The sequence below is a fragment of the Tursiops truncatus genome, chromosome 16 (genome assembly GCF_011762595.2).
Source record: "Tursiops truncatus isolate mTurTru1 chromosome 16, mTurTru1.mat.Y, whole genome shotgun sequence".
NCBI lineage: Eukaryota > Metazoa > Chordata > Mammalia > Artiodactyla > Delphinidae > Tursiops > Tursiops truncatus.
This window is the reverse complement of record NC_047049.1, coordinates 80279011-80295657: the sequence shown is the minus strand read 5'-3', so window position 1 is coordinate 80295657 and position 16647 is coordinate 80279011. Positions and strand designations below refer to the sequence as shown.

The following is a 16647-nucleotide window of genomic DNA, read 5'->3' as shown; positions in this document are numbered from 1 at the left end:
GCCCCTGGACCTCCCACACCTGTTTTTTTTCCTTCATTTTTAAGAAAATTTCTGCTTTATTGAGGTATAATTGACAAACAAAATTGTAAGATATTTAAAGTATACATCTTAGTGATTGAAGTTTTGTATATTTGGGTCTTGTTTAAGAAACCTTTCCCCATCCTAAGTCACAAAGACATTCTCCTGCTTCTTCTTCCATTAGCCTCATTGTTTTATTTTTCCATTTATATCTTTCCACACCTGTGTTCAAACGTCCCTGGGTGGGAGTTGTACTACCCTCAGTTACCCGAACAACTTCAGCATTACGTTATGATCTGAAAATAGCGTGTTATTGTTATGATTATTAGAACTGAATTGGAATTAGTGGAACTTAATTCTCTTATTCATATTAGCCTCATATACATCCTTATGGGTTTAAAAGTGAGTGCTGTTGGGATTTCTTCTTCCTTTGATCTTTATTGTGTGTGTTTAGCGTATATTTATTAGATCCCTTGACCAGGTGCGCAGATTCGCTCTAGCTTTTACAGATTTGATATGTTCTTTGAAAGGAAGGAATGATCCCCTGTATGTTGTCCCTTTCTCTTCAGTAACAAGTGTTGGTTTCTCTCCTTTTTACGCTAAGGCTGCACGTGCATTTCGTCTGATCATCTGGACACTTTGTGTGGCTAACCCAGCACCATCTCTGTTTCACAGATGAAGACGCAGAGGCTTAGGGAGAATGGGCGCCTTGTCCGGAGTCACACAGACATGAGGGGTCGGGGCCAGGATTTGAATCCCTTTTTCCTGCGATTTCACCTTTTATGTGGCTGTATGTTCTTCATGAACCTGATTCCCAAACATGAGGTTTTTCCACCCTCCCTCACCCTCACCACCCCCTACCTCAGTACCACACTCAGAGTCATGACCGTGAAACAAAAGTCTACTAACAGGATCTCTTGATGATGTTGGGTGTCCTGAAAAGAGAGGCTGTTTTCATTTTTGAAATTTCTGAGTACACGCTCTATATTTCATGCCTGAAATGATGATCTGCTGCCTGCAGTTTTCCTACACCTGATGGATCATTTAAATTGCTAGGAGGTTCTATAGGTTATCACCCCTATGATACTCACATATTTTGTATTAAAACCCAAGTTCTTTATTTTGGAAGGATGACTAACAGGGACTTAGCATACTACCACAAATGAGAAAAAGGTTGAGCTATAGCAATTCAACTGGATACATATTTGGTAACTTCAAATCACTTTTTGATATTTTTTTCAAAGAACCATGATTAGTTCAACTTCCTGTTCACAAATGCTTAAATGTCAGTGTTTTCCTTTGTACTCCTATAAGTTCAGGCATTAATAGTATATTGATACCCCAGTCAGAGTTTCTGGGGGAGAACCACGATAAGCCCTGTTTGCCTGTAAGAATTTACTAATATGCCACCCTATTAATTACAAGGAATTAACTTGCAAAATGTGATGGCCATTCTAAGCTTCTCTCGAGTGAGGTTTTGAACTTTAAATAAACAACATTTATTATATTCTTTAATTCAGGGTTTTGCAAGATTAAGACTGATTCTTTTTTTGTTTTTCTGAGTCCCACTTTGTGAGGTTTTGCAGAATTCAATTTTATTGTGCTGTGACCTATTTTATACGGCCACAGTCTTTTCGATGCTTAATTTTATAAGAAATGTCTTGTTTTCCTCTTTGGCTTTGCCATGAGTTATGGCCTCCTGCCATTTTTGCTGTGCACTTCCTCTTCTTTGAAGCTGCCATATGTTTTGCAACCCAAGAGAGACAATTCTTTTCGAGAGATCCTTTGTTGCTAATTTGGTTTTTCAGGTTCTCCTAGCTCTTGTAAAGGAGAGAGAGTATGCTCGTAAGCGTTTTCTGCCCTCACGATTTTGTCGCACCAAATTTTGCTGCCCAGGTCCCACCATAGTTCTGGGGAGGGCCATCCTGCCTCATCCACTTTCCTTCCAGATTTTTATGTAATTGGGGAGGGTTGGATCCCTGTTGGGATGGACAATTCTAAGCCAATACACTGCAATTGAATATTTATAGCATGGCAGAAACAATCAAGAATTGCTTAAAGGTCTACTGACTTGACATCAAAAATGTGTAAACCAGATATGCTGATAGCTCACATGCTCACATAGTTATAGAAGGTAATTTTATTTGTCTTTTGACATTAAACTATCCGAAGTTTTTATAACTCATTAACAACTGATCGCATACTTTGCTTTTAAATTTAATGATAACCAGACTTCTTTTCTTTTCATTTGCCAAATGATGTTAAACTTTGGGTTATTTTACGCTGTTTTGAGCAGCTCTCTTTTCATCTGTGTTACTGAAGCTGCTTTACACTTTATGTATTTCTAAATATTATATTGCTTTTCCCAAGAAAGAGTCTAATGCAGATATATTATGACTTCAGGGTATAATTAATGAAAGGAAGCCTGGTCCTGCTGGGACAAGGTGACTGAGTCCCAGAGTCTTGAGTCTCTTTTTTTCTTTTTTAAAAATAAATTTATTTATTTATTTCTGGCTGCGTTGGGTCTTCGTTGCGGTGCGCGGGGCTTCTCACTGCGGTGGCTTCTCTTGTTGCGGAGCACGGGCTCTAGGTGCGCGGGCTTCAGTAGCTGTAGCACGCTGGCTCAGTAGTTGTGGTTCTTGGGCTCTAAAGCGCAGGCTCAGTAGTTGTGGAGCATGGGTTTAGTTGCTCCGTGGCATGTGGAATCTTCCCAGACCAGGGATCCAACCCGTGTCCCCCGCATTGGCAGGCGGATTCTTAACCACTGGGCCACCAGGGAAGTCCTTGAGCCTCTTTTTAACTTTGTATCTGATCCAGCGTTTGACTTTGGTCCATGTGTCCCAATTGTATCAGCAAGACACATAAATTAGCATTTGGCGAATGTCTTTTTGCCCTTCACCCAACCCTGTATTCTTTTCAGAGACTGAGGAACAGTAGGGGCTGAATACCAAACTCCAGGTCTGCCCTGAGAAGGTCACCCAACACTGAAATTCCCCAGTGTCTGGAATCCTGAGAATGCAGCAGCCTTCAGAGGTGAAGTAATTTTCCTGACGGATTACACAAGAATCCTCTGATGTTGAAGCTTATGAAATTCCTGGAGTTGCTCTAGCGGGTTTTTTTTTTTCTTTTCAATTTTTAATTTATTTCACAAAATATCATAAGAATAAAACACATTTGAAAAATCGAACAAAAACTGTCCCTCATCCAACTTTTGTAGCAGAGCCCCTGGGTGCATTTTTGCTGTCCCTTCCAGTGCCTGGACCACATGTAGGCATTTTTCACACTTGTACTCAGAGTATGGGCACAACTGTACCTTCTTAGCCTTATGTGACAGTAATGAAAGCACTACATCATTCAATCCTTATGGCTGTACGTTCAGAAAAAGGAATCATCCTATTCTACGGATGCCGAAACGGAGGCTCAGTGAGCTGGGAGCGTTGTGGATGGGAGTGAACAGCTGGAACGTGACTCAGACCTGTCTGTTTCCAGAGCTGGATTCCTCATCACGTATTTCCATTTCCTTGTTGTAACACAGCGTTCCGGTTTAGTATTTAGAATCTGTATAACATTCTAAGGATCAATATACCATGACCTCCTTAACTCTCTCCTTATTTTGATTCGGTTAATGATCAGTTTATGAATTCCTTTCTGAAGATGAAGTGAGAATGGGATTTCTGGGCCAAAAAGCACAATCATTTTATGACTTGATACATCCTGCAAAGACTTTCCAAAAGATTATACCAGTTTTAATTGATACTCCCAGTCCATCCTTTCCAACACTAAAGGTTATTTCTTAAAAAAATTATGTAGCATCATAACAATAATGAAATGGTATTTGATTCATGATTTATTTTGGCATATATTTGACTAATAATGAGGTTGAACTTGCTTTTTTGGTGCCTTTATGATTTTTTCCATTGTGTGTTGTCCATAACCCTTGTCCTTTTTTTGGGGGAGGGGTGGGGGGAACTTGATGGTTTCCTAATCTTTACCTAATATGGTTATTATTGTTTTTTCCTGTTTGTATGTTGTGTGTATATGTGTGAAATTAACCCAGTATCATGATTAATAAAGGACCAAGAGGAGAAATCTTTAGAAACAATGATAACATGTTGAGGTAACAGAGTGAATTCTGAAACGTCTTGAGGCTTAGGGTGCAAAGCATTGAACAAACAACGTAGGTTTTCCCGAGTAGAGGCATTGTTTCCACCCGGTGTATTAACATTCACTGGCCCTGGCCTTTAAAACAACTGTGATGTAGAGGGAACAGCTGCAATTGGGACCATAATAGACCAATCTCACTTTTTACAAGAAATCTGTGGAAGGGAGCGTTTTACATTTTCACGACCATTAAAATAAAGAAGCTGAGAGAAACGTGCAGTGTCATGTCCATTGCCTTACTTTTTCTGTACGATGCATCTTACATTGAGTACTTCACTGTATTTTGGCCTTTTAAAAAAATTTCCCATTTACTTAAATAGATCCATTAGAAAAACCGCTCCTGCCGATAGGAATGTTTTTCTTCCCAAGCATGCTGTTATCTCACGGACTAAAGGAGCGTGTCTGCTGACGGTGTGTAGGGCCGCTGAGGCTGCAGTTTGTGGGAGAGTCACAGGACTTGGTGATGGAGGCTGGCCTGGCGTGGTGAGGGCCAGACGGATGGGGTGACCTTGGAAACTGTCACTGGCTTTTCATGGAGAGCAGTTGGGTCTGCGGCATGTCTCTCCCCTTCTCTCCACAGACAATAAGCGGTTCTGGGTGTTAAGTCAAAGATCCCTTTCCACGGACGATGTGTCATCACCGTAAATGACTACGATTGGGGTTTAGGAAGGCACCGCCTTGCCTACTGCCGCTCTTGGGTATCAGATTCTCCCACCGCCCCAATCACCTGTTCCTATGCCTTTTGGCTGTGGGTTTCTTTCCTCTACCTTTGGAATATCCCGCACCCTCATCCACTCAAGTGCTCACTCCCTACATCCCTCCTGGGCGTTACCCTGACCGCTTCCTCTGACCTGCTCAACTTCCCTCGGTCTCCGCGTGCTCGGATGCAGCGTGTGAAGTGCTCCCTCATCTCTCCAGGAGCGGCTCCCCTGAGATCTCTGTGAAGACACTCTCTAGCAGCAGAGCTCACTGACTTGCCTCTCTGTATACTCTTCTTTTCTTTTGAATTTATTTTTGGCTGCGTTGGGTCTTTGTTGCTGTGCACAGGCTTTCTCTAGTTGCGGCGAGCGGGGGCTACTCTTTGTTGCGGTGCGCGGGCTTCTCATCCCGGTGGCTTCTCTGGTTGTGGAGCACGGGCTCCAGGCACGCGGGCTTCAGTAGTTGTGGCTCGTGGGCTCAGTAGTTGTGGCTCGCGGGCCCTAGAACGCAGGCTCAGTAGCTGTGGCTCACGGGCTTAGTTGTTCCGCGGCATGTGGGATCTTCCCGGCCCAGGGCTCGAACCTGTGACCCCTGCATTGGCAGCTGGATTCTTAACCACTGCGCCACCAGGGAGGCCCCTCTCTGTATACTCTGTGTCCTCCTTGAACCTGTATTTTTAGTCCAAGACATTTTGTTCTTGTCTTGCCTGGAGCTTGGCTTGATACTGTTAAGGGGATCTTTATCCCAACCCTCTCCAGTGTTCCATGATGATTCATTCCATTTTGCCATGTTTAATGGAATATTTAACAGCATCTGTGAAGAAGCCTGAAGACAATAAATAAATGCTCTCTTTGGTACTGAAGGGGTTTTATAGAATATAAAATTGAGGGCACATTTTCCTCAGGAGCCCTGGCATTAATATTCATCATGAGCCCCACAGAAGAAGCTATTATAGTTTAGCATAGTGGAGTTTACCATACGTTTCAAAGTCACTTGCAACGGTGCTTCTCATCGTGACAATTAGGAAGGTCATCTTGTCGTGCCAGGCTGTGTTAGATACATCAACCAGCTCATGGCTGTCATTGGGAAATGCACCAGGGCGCTGGTGTGCGCATATATACAGGGAAGACATGATGCTGCTTATTCCAAAGTACAGCTGTTTACACCTGACTACAAACACGAAACATGCCTATCGTTTGGCCTTAGATACTATGTGGACACAGAGATGGAAACTTCTGAAGTAAATCCTCCTCTGTGTTCTTTGTGACTCAATTATATGAGGTGGTTTTTCCTTTCTTGAAGCATGACGGTGATGGGGTCTCCAAAACCTTGTGTAGAGACATTGGACTTCAAGACACTGGCTTGTTATCTTTTTTTCTGCCTTACTTTAAAAAACAGATGATCTGCATTTAAGTACGGGAACGAGATTGTATTTAATTCTCCACGTATGAACTTGGATGACAGGATGAGGTGAGGAGATGACCCTGAGTCCGGGTGATGGGGCTTTTGTGGAGCTTGTGAAGGGACAAACCTACCGTAGAGCTAAAGCAGGTATTTCTTGGGAACCTGATAATGCAGTTGGAGGAGTGGGTCATGGGAGCTTAGGCTGGAGGAAATGCTTCTTCATGGGCCTTGGGAACAGCAAATTAGGTTTGCCATGGTGGGAATGTTAATAAGTTTCTGCGGATGAACAGCCCCTCATTTTCCTTCTTTCTGCCCCTAAGCTGCTTTGCTCTGAATTGTGAGAGGCTAAACTTCTGTATTCAGGCCTTTAGAAGTTGCAAATACTTATCAATAGATAGAAAGTTGGATAGAAAGCCTTGGATTCATTCGTTTGTACATATGTCTCCGTAGTTTTCAAATTCCTTACGTGGGAGAACAGTGGAGAAGATTCTGTGTCCCCTGAAACATCTGATTATTGCCATTTGATACCATTAATGCCTCAATTTAAAAAATTAACCTGTTCATTCAACTTTATTCATGGAATCCAGACAGTGTGGAGAGCTGCCTCTTCCAGACCTTTCTTGGGTGTGAGCTGTGCTCCAGTGGCAGAGTCACCATCTTTCTGGAATGGTTTGCAGTCAGATTTTCCAGAGGCAAAGAGTCCACATCCCTCAAGGTGCTTTCTGGGCTAATGAATTGCTTTTTAATTAATTTACTCTCAAAAATGATCCTTGTAAATTGAGAGTGATAGAAAGAGAGGAATAAAACATCGTAATAGCCCTGCTACACATAAATGGAGGAAAAAAAACAACAACACAGTGTTTATGTAAACAAGAGGGCAAACCATTATAGCATGAATGTGAGAAAGGGCTCCTTCCTTCTTTCTCCCACTCTTCTTTGCCCTTTGGCCTAAAGCTGTTAACCTTGGGTGAATGTCTCTGTTGTCCTCTTGTATTATATCCCAAATTCTGTCTGATGCTGACAGGCATGGAGCTCTGAGTCTGTCTCAAGAGTTATGTGTAAGGTTGTGTAATGTCCTTTCTCTGACTGTAAGTTTTTACTCGGTATGTAATGGTCTTAGATGGATGTATTTTGAAGGACTGTCAGCTTATGTTTAAAATTTCCGGGCAACAGGGTTTCTTGTAGGACCTGCCTGGTCCCTCATTCGGCTTGACAGCTACAGCGGGGGTTGAGGACCTCGTAGGTGCCGGGGAAGGAAGGGTGCAAAGATCTGATTCCTGCCTCGAGATGCTTGTGACCATTGGTGGCGGAGGCAAGCAGGACACCGTGGAGAGGGATGAAGTAGAGAAACAGAGGCTGATGAGAGAGCTGAGATGAGGACTGCTACGCGTGCCTTGCAAGAGCCAGAGAGAGTTTCCCAGAGAAGGCAGAGCGTGAGCCTCTCAGCAAGAGGAGAGCACAGACTCAGGGGTCTGGGGAGCACGTCGTGTTTGGGGCTTGATGGGGTCGAAGCCCAGCCCTGCCATGTAGCAGCTGTGCATCTTTGGACAAGTTTCCCAATCTCTCTGAGTATCAGTGCTCTCCTCTGTAATACAGAAATAAGATTCCTGCTAATATGGGCCTTACAGGGCAGTGAGAGGTGGAAATGAAATCATACATGTGACGAATGTGGCTTAGTGCCCTGGCACGTAGTCAGGACTCAATCCATCTTACTTAATGTTATTATTGATCTAGCTGGTTGAAGGGTCCAAGAATGAGAACGACAGGAGATGAGGCTGAAGAAGTGGGGAAGAGCCAGACCATGAGATGCCTTTTTGCCGTGCTGGCAATTTCTAGATTTTTCCAAGGTGGTGGTTAGCCATTAAAGAAACTTGATTTCTGTGACCTCAGCTGCTTCTGAACATTGTTATCTTATACAGTAGATGATGAGGTACAGTCACATATAAATGTTTCCATCTTAAATAACTAACATGACACACCTATTATGGCTAAAATGAAAAGTACTGACAATGCCAAGTGCTGACAATATCGTGGAGTGACTCGATGTCTCATACGTTGCTGGTGGGATGTAAAAGGGTAGAGCCATTCTGGAAAATGGCTTTGCAGCTTCTTATAAAGTTAAACATTGCACTTGCCAGGTGACCCAACAATTCAATTTCTAGATATTTGTTTATCCTATAGGAATAAGTAGTTACGTGCATGCAAAGCCGTGTAACAAATGTTTATAGCAGCATGATTTACAATTGCCTGTAATTGGAAACCAGCAAGATGTCCTTCAGTGGATGAGTGGAGTAACAGACTATGGTCCATCCACACAGTAGAATGCTACTCAGCAAGTGAAAGGAGCAACTATTAATATGACAACACTTGGATGCATCTAAAATGCATTATGCCAAATCGGAGAAGCTGACTCCAAAGCCTTTATCCTGCACGACTCTATTTATATGACACTCTGGACAGCCCAGACCTCCGGGGACAAGGTCAAGGGGTTGAGGAAGGTCTTGACCGAAAAGAGGCAAAACAAGGGAATCTTTGGGGATGCTGGGATTGCCCTGTACCTGTTTATAGTGATGGTTACAGGAATCCATCCATGGGCTAAAACCCACAGAACTGTACACACACACACACAAAGAAGTAAATCTTACTGTACATAAAAAATCTTTAAAAACTCTAAAATGAATAGCTCATTAACTGCATGCATTACCTGTTTTATCTCATTTAATCTTCCAACAGGTTGATGCTGTTATCTTTATTATCATATTATCTACTACTATTATTGTTATTGACTAAGCTGAGGCTTCGTGAGGTTTGGCCCAAGGTCACATCCCTTCCAGAAGGCGGAGCCTGGCACCAGCCAGGTCTGTGTCCCTCGTTAGGCCTGAGGGATTGCATGCCGGCCCTCAGGGAGGTGGAGAGGGGCAGTAGCCACTTTTCTTGGCCTCATGGCCAGGCTGCACAGTAGTTATCCAGCTGACGGTCAGTGTCTGGTGCTCTGTATACCCTGCTGTTTCAAATTTTACAAATGGGATAAGGTTTTTTTTGTTTTGTTTTGTGGTACGCGGGCCCCTCACTGCTGTGGCCTCGCCCGTTGCGGAGCACAGGCTCCGGACGCCCAGGCTCAGCGGCCATGGCTGACGGGCCCAGCCGCTCCGCGGCATGTGGGATCCTCCCGGACCGGGGCACGAACCCGTGTTCCCTGCATCGGCAGGTGGACTCTCAACCACTGTGCCACCAGGGAAGCCCCAAATGGGATAAGTTTGAAATGGCTTTTGTAAGTGCTTAGTCTCAGAGAGGGAATTGGCCATTCCCTATTTCATCCCTAACTTCTTAACTTATACTGTTGGCTAAGTTCAATTTGGCTTCTTTTCAAGGAAATACTACTTCCCTAGAGGGTGTTTACAGTGACATTGTGAAAATCTCGTGCAATTGTTGTCCAGTTCACAGCTTTCACTTGGGCCCCTTAAATATCATTCAGGTTGTAACCCAGGCAGCTCCGTGGCTGAGTAGAGCCGGTAATTCATCAACATAGTCAGACTTAGAGCAGAGGGTGGGAGATACCTCCTTAGAGAAAAAAAAGAGCAAAATATTAAACAAAGAGGAACAGTAAAAAAAAGATGAAAAAATTGAAATCTTTTTTCAGATTTCATAGTTATTTGTTTAAACATCTAGTTTCCCAACCTTTGTGACAGCTTTTTGAGATCGTTAGTCTCCCCACACACAACCCCCGGGTCTGTGCTCTGCATATAGAATAGGGGCTTAGTAAAGCCTGGATCAACTAGGTGGATGCTGAATTTGAGAACTGAATGGAATTTGTGACGTGAGGTGTTTCAAAGTATTATTCACCTAACAGTCCTATATTCAGAATCATTCATGTCCCAACTCCTGGGTAGGTACTTTTGGAGATTTTTAGGAATAATTCCTTATAAAGTCCTATGAAGCATGTATTCTCTTTCCTGAGGCCAGCATGACGAGCTGACTTTCTGAGTATGGGCACCGGCAGAGCAGAGGCTGTATGGTCAGATATATGCAAACTCAGATCCTGATTGTGCTGTGTTATGAAGTGGGACCCGAGATGGGGTAGCTGTTTCACTTCTGTGTGCCTCAGTTTCTGCCTCATTTACTCATGTAACCAGCAGGGGATCCCTGAAACATATGCAATTTGGAGGTAGGTCTTATTTAAGAAAAACGACATGAAATTATGAATCAAAATTAGTTACAGGGCTTGGAGGGGACCCATGAAGGTGAGGGGCCCTGGGGTGTATGTATCGTTAGATCTATGGAAAATCTGCCCTTGTTTTCAATTAATTTTTGTAGCAGTCACTCTGTGTCCAGGCTTCAGAGATGGGAGAACTCTGGGAGATACAGCAGAAAAGAGACAATTGCAGTACAGCCTGAGAAGTGCTGTGATGGGGAAGCATGGGTGCCAGGGAAAGATTTCTGGACTAAATGATACCTAAGCTGTGACTTAGGACATGGAAAAGTTGAAACAGAAAAGTATGGGAAGCACATTTGGGGCAGGAGAAAGCGGGGCTTGGAGGTGAGAAGAAGACAGAGTTGCGGGTGAAGTAGAAAAGAAGAGCTTTGTTGCTTTGCCAAAGGCAAAGCGGGGGCACAGTGGACTCATGCTTCTCAAAACTGTGTGTCCCATCCCAGGAGGATTTGGTGAGGAGTTTTATAGCAACGGGTTCGAGGATGGGTTTGCTGATAAGGATTAGGGTGTGTGCAGGGCCTGCACTCCTTTAATCTGGCCTCAGGTGGCCTGATGAGTTTCTGTGGTTCCTTTCATCTGGCCTCAGGCGGTCTCCTGAAGAGCTTGCGGTACGCGGTACGTGGTTCCTGTTGAGTTTGCAGTTCTTGTGTGAGGCTGGAAGTCCAAGGTCAAGGTGTCTGCAGGGCTGGTTCCTCCTGAGGCTTCTCTCCTTGGCTTGTAGACAGCCATCTCTTCCCTGCGTCTTCGCATTGTCCTGTGTGTGTGTGTGCTCCAAATTTCCTCTTCTCATAAGGACACCAGTCATATTGGAATAGGGCCCATCCCAGTGACCTCATTTTACCCTAATTACCTCTCTAAAGAGCCTATGTCTAACTGCAGTCACATTTTGAGGCACAAGGGTTGGGACTTCAACATATGAATTTGGGGGGAGCACAGTTCAGGCCATACCGGGTCACTCAGTGCTACATTTCTTTTTTTAAAATAAATTTATTTTATTTATTTATTTATTTTTGTCTGTGTTGGGTCTTTGTTGCTGCGTGCGGGCTTTCTCCAGCTGTGGCAAGTGGGGGCTAATCTCCGTTGCGGTGCGTGGGCTTCTCACTGCAGCGGCTTCTCCCGTTGCGGAGCACCGGCTCTAGGCGCGTGGGCTCAGTAGTAGCGGCACGTGGGCTCAGTAGTTGCGGCACGTGGGCTCAGTAGTTGCGGCTCACGGGCTCTAGAGTGTAGGCTCAGTAGTTGTGGCTCATGGGCTTGGTTGCTCTGCGGCATGTGGGATCTTCCCGGACCAGGGCTGGAGCCCGTGTCCCCTGCGTTGGCAGGTAGATTCTTAACCACTGCGCCACTAGGGAAGTCCCAATGCTACATTTTATAGTAAGGGAACTTAAAATCAGGTCATTGCCTAATACTCTCTGGGGCCTCTGCTCACATGCAGGGAATAACGTCCCTTGGCTGGGCAGGCTCCTGGGGCTGGGCCTCCCTCGCTGTCAGACCCCCTCTCTCCCACACGCCCCGAGCCCTCCTTCCATCTTACTCATCTAGCTGCGTGAGGCTGGGCGCCTTCAGAGTCTGTCCCCACATTCTGGATGCTTCCCTGCAGTTGTACACGGTGCTGTCTCTTTGCCCTTCCAGCCTCAAGTTGAGTCCTGCCCCCTACCAAGCCCCCTGACCATCCCACTGGAGCCCCGCTGCACCACCCTTTTCCACAGAGCACTTTGCACTGGCTTACAGGGCTTCCTTTCCCCCGTCACCAATGCATTTCCAGCACCACCGAAGTGGTCTCCAGGGGATAGTGCCACTCAGATATTTGCTGAATGAATGAATAAAGTTAGATAAGTCAGAAGAAGACAGAGTTCCCAAAGTCCAAGACTCTTTTTTTCAAATGGGACCCATTGCAGGGAGGCAACTCGCCCAAGGTCCCATGCTAGGGAGAGGCGGCAGCAGGCTGTTCTGACTCGAGCGCTTGGCCTTTCTGTGACCAGGACTATTTTAACAAGAAAAGGTTACTTAACCTTTCTTGACCTGGGTATCAACAGATACTACTTGTTGCGCAGATACTGCTTGCGGGGCTCGTGATACATGTTACTTATCACAACAATCCTGCAAGGTTTCCAGAATTAGCCTGATTTTACAGAAGAGGGAACTGATGCTCAGAGAGGTTAAATGACATGCCCACGATGCCCAAGGTGCCCAGGTCAGCAACCTGCAGGGCTTTGAGGATGCATGTCTGTGTGTGTGTATATCTCATATCACTTTGCTTGTCAAATAATCGTTTGGGTTCTATGCAGGTATGTACCTTTAAGTTAAAGACAAAGATTGTAGGTAACTATGAGCTTGTAAAGGAGTCCAGATGCTTTTTTTTTTTTTTTTTTTTTTTTTTTTTTTGCGGTACCTGGGCCTCTCACCGCTGCGGCCCCTCCCGCCGCGGAACACAGGCTCCAGACGCGCAGGCCCGGTGGCCACGGCCCACGGGCCCAGCAGCTCCGCGGCACGCGGGATCCTCCCGGACCGGGGCACGAACGCGCGCCCCCCGCACCGGCAGGCGGACCCCCAACCACTGCGCCACCAGGGAAGCCCCAGATGCTTTTTTGATCTCCAGTATGATCTTTATCTTTTAACCACCATAGCCCTTTGATCTTGTCCTGGGGTACTAATTTCGTGCTCTCGTGGGCACATGCACAGTTTTCTTCTGTAGGTTGGAGACTATTAAGAGCAGGGACTGTGTCTTGCTTCCCACTTTATTCCCTCCAGTTCCCAATCATTATATTTTTGGTGTGGTTTGCGCTGAATAGGATTTGGGAAGCACGGGGCCGGCTCTATCCCTAAAAGACCTCTCCCAGCACTCACTATGGTATAAAAAAGGTCAGCAAACCTGGGGGTGCTTGAGGTTTCTCTGTCTTGATTAATTTTGACTTATGGTATTTTCTTTCTTTTTTTTTTAACATCTTTATTGGAGTATAATTGCTTTACAATGGTATGTTAGTTTCTGCTTTATAACAAAGTGAGTCAGTTATACATATACACATGTTCCCATATCTCTTCCCTCTTGCGTCTCCCTCCCTCCCACCCTCCCTATCCCACCCCTCTAGGTGGTCACAAAGCAACGAGCTGATCTCCCTGTGCTATGCGGCTGCTTCCCACTAGCTATCTATTTTACATTTGGCAGTGGAAGAGGAAATGCCCGCGGGTGGGAGAGGGCTTGGGCAGCTTGCTAAGAGCCGGAGTCAGCTAGGACGGGGTTGGCACGTGCTCTGTGCTCCAGGCGGGGCACAGAGGGAGGCAGGGTTAGGGGGGCAGGATCCAGGAATATACCCGTCAGGTCTGTTTGTTCCGTCCCTGCTGGCATCATCGATGGCTAAATCAGGGGACAGAAGGAGGCATAAGGTATGATCCTAAGACAGACAGCCCTTAGGGAAAGAGGGATGACGGCAGAGTTTGCCATCAAGCAAATCTGGTGTCTTTTGAAAGACTTGCCTGTCTGTGAAACGATGTCTCAAGCAAGCTCAGGCTTGAGTTGTTTAAAATTCCAGCAAACCAGAAATGCCCCTCATATGTCTCTGGGATGATGAAAATCTTCCAGAGTTGTACAGAGCACAAAATAGGACCTCTCCTTTGACCCTGATGGGGTATATTCTGAAATAACTGTGTGGATACTGACAGGTTGAAAAAAAACAAACGCTAGAGATATTGGCACTAGATGAATGCAAAGGACATCGTCACTCTATTAAGAAATGCACTAAAAAATGGAAGAAAAGTTTTCTCTGTCTTTTATAAAGTTGCACAAGAGTAATATATCAGAATTGTTTGAAATATGGTAAAGTAGGGAAACGTCTATTAAAAGGGAGCCTGTTTGGTTTTTTATCTTTTTTTTTTTTCTTTTTGCTCTATGCGGGCCTCTCACTGTGTGGCCTCTCCCGTTGCAGAGCACAGGCTCCGGATGCGCAGGCTCAGTGGCCATGGCTCACGGGCCCAGCCGCTCCGTGGCATGTGGGATCTTCCCGGACCGGGGCGCAAACCCGTGTCCCTTGCATCGGCAGGCGGACTCTCAACCACTGCGCCACCAGGGAAGCCCCTATTCTTTATCTTGAATTGTCCTGATATCTCTTCCTTTTGGGAAGATTTGAGGCTCTGGCTTTTTGCTCTATTTCAACCAATCATCAGCAGGAGTGGGGACCACAAATAGCTCATTGTTTTAATTTTAGATTTCCGCAGGCTGTCACTGTCACCTAGTCATCTCAGACACCCTTAGAGGGAGACTGGCGTCAGGAGTATGTGAAGGTCAGAGCAAGGGCAACAGTGTGCCCAGAAGCACGTGTCGGGTGAGGTCTGCGTCTGGTGAGGCCCCTGACTTTCCAAGGGGCCCTGCATTCCATAGGGTGAGACTTGCTTCTTCTGCACCTTCCATACATTTCAATACATACACTTAGTAGTCGTTACTGTAGGTATCCTTACACGTCGATGGTATTTTGGATTACAAGAACCTCTGAGTATATTTTTGAGCTGTATTTGTCTATGACAACTTTCAGTGCCTAAGAACACACTGGTATCTACCTTTAGACCCAGAAGCCTTCTGAGTGGATAATTCACTTCTTTTCCTCAACTCTGTGCTTTTGAGAAACTGTGAGCACAGAGATGACACCCCTGGGCAACTGAGTCTCCTCTCACAGGAGGTGGAGCTGGGAAGAAAACTCGGCTGGTTCAAAGTGGGTGGAAACGTGACCATTTTATGCCTCCAGTGGAACTGCAAACCTGAAAGGAGAGGAGGGTCTCCCCCAGCACGGTTATGCCCATCTTATAGGATTTAAAGGACATGGGGGGCTTCCCTGGTGGTGCAGTGGCTGAGAGTCCGCCTGCCGATGCAGGGGACACGGGTTCGTGCCCCGGTTTGGGAAGATCCCACATGCCGCGGAGCGGCTGGGCCTGTGAGCCATGGCCACTGAGCCTGCGCGTCCGGAGCCTGTGCTCTGCAACAGGAGAGGCCACAACAGTGAGAGGCCCACGTACCCCCCCCCCCCAAAAAAAAAGGACATGGGGACGAGGGAGATGATGGAAGAACAGAGCGATGAAGGCAGGTGGAGTGGAAAGCAGGCTGGGGGCAGGAGGGGGAACACATGCACCTTCAGACCATCGTTTGAGGAAAGTGGAGCCCCCTAGTCTTCTGATCCCCTATTTTACGAAAGGCTTAGAATATAAAATTGGGACGTTGTATTTGAAGAGGGAGGAGCAAAGGGTCAGCCTGGGAGAAGAATGAATAAGGGCAGCTTTGGAGAATGAGGTGAAGGGACCACCAGGCCAACATGTTCTCCTTTATGGAAGAGGGTGCTTAGCAGGAGATCTCTCCTCTAAGGCGTGTGCCTGGCCGGAACATTCTGTGGGTGTGGTAGGAGCAGCACAGTAAGGAGGATGATTGCTAATCCTATTTTACAGTAGTGAAAACTGAGGCTTAGGAAGGTTCAGTGACTGGCTCAAGATCAGACAGCTAGTGAGTGGTGGAACCTCCAAAACAGGACTGACCTAAAAATTCAAAATTTTTCTTACCTTTCTTCTGCAGTGGACTAGGGCTGTCTCATGTCACACTATCTGAAGGTTGCATTTGGAACTGATCATTTCTTCAGTTATTCTGAATCTTTATCTCTGAGCTTTATTTATCTCAGGTTTTGGATTTGGAAGGCTCTAGAAAGCTGTGGTTGGTGTCCCTCTTCTTTGCAGAAGTAAAGGAAAGTGGGAGAAGTATGCGCGAGATGAATACAGCAAGGGTTCCAAGGATAGAAACACACATACGGCTGTTATATGCGTCTTCCTTGTACACATCAGCTTTCACCAAAAAAAGACAGTCAGTATCACGACTAGTTTTTCTAGTATTTTGTAAGCATTCAGATGCTGACATTGGGGAAACGATATGCTCGTGATCTTGTTTAAATCGGGTCAGTTTGGCAAGAGGGGCTGCTGCTTCTACGTCCTCAGCTTCCGGGTTTAACAGTCATATTTGTTTTTCAGTTTAGGCTTCCTCTCGGCTTAATCCGGCATCGGCATCACGGGCTGCGTTAGCCTGTCAGCTTGGTCACAGTGAGGACGGCCACCCATTCCGTCCCCGTGTGGGATGAGTCAGGAGTGAAGATTATCGGGGAGAAGGCACTTGTCTGACTCTCAATGATACT

At 45.7% G+C, this 16647-nt stretch overlaps 1 protein-coding gene across 5 annotated transcripts in view; it reads left to right on the top strand.

The window, feature by feature from the left end:
- DISC1 (DISC1 scaffold protein) overlaps window positions 1-16647 on the top strand; it is a 342719-nt gene that overhangs the window by 163435 nt on the left and 162637 nt on the right. Inside the window, exon 10 of one of the 5 annotated variants that reach the window (XM_073793664.1) lies at window positions 2939-4504. The exons of 3 other annotated variants lie outside the window; for them this stretch is intronic. In XM_073793664.1, coding sequence (XP_073649765.1) covers window positions 2939-2955 — 17 coding nt within the window. In that variant the 3' untranslated portion in view covers window positions 2956-4504. Of the gene's footprint in view, window positions 1-622; window positions 2917-2938; window positions 4505-16647 lie in introns of those variants that run through there. One more of the 5 variants, XM_073793663.1, reaches the window with a different exon arrangement.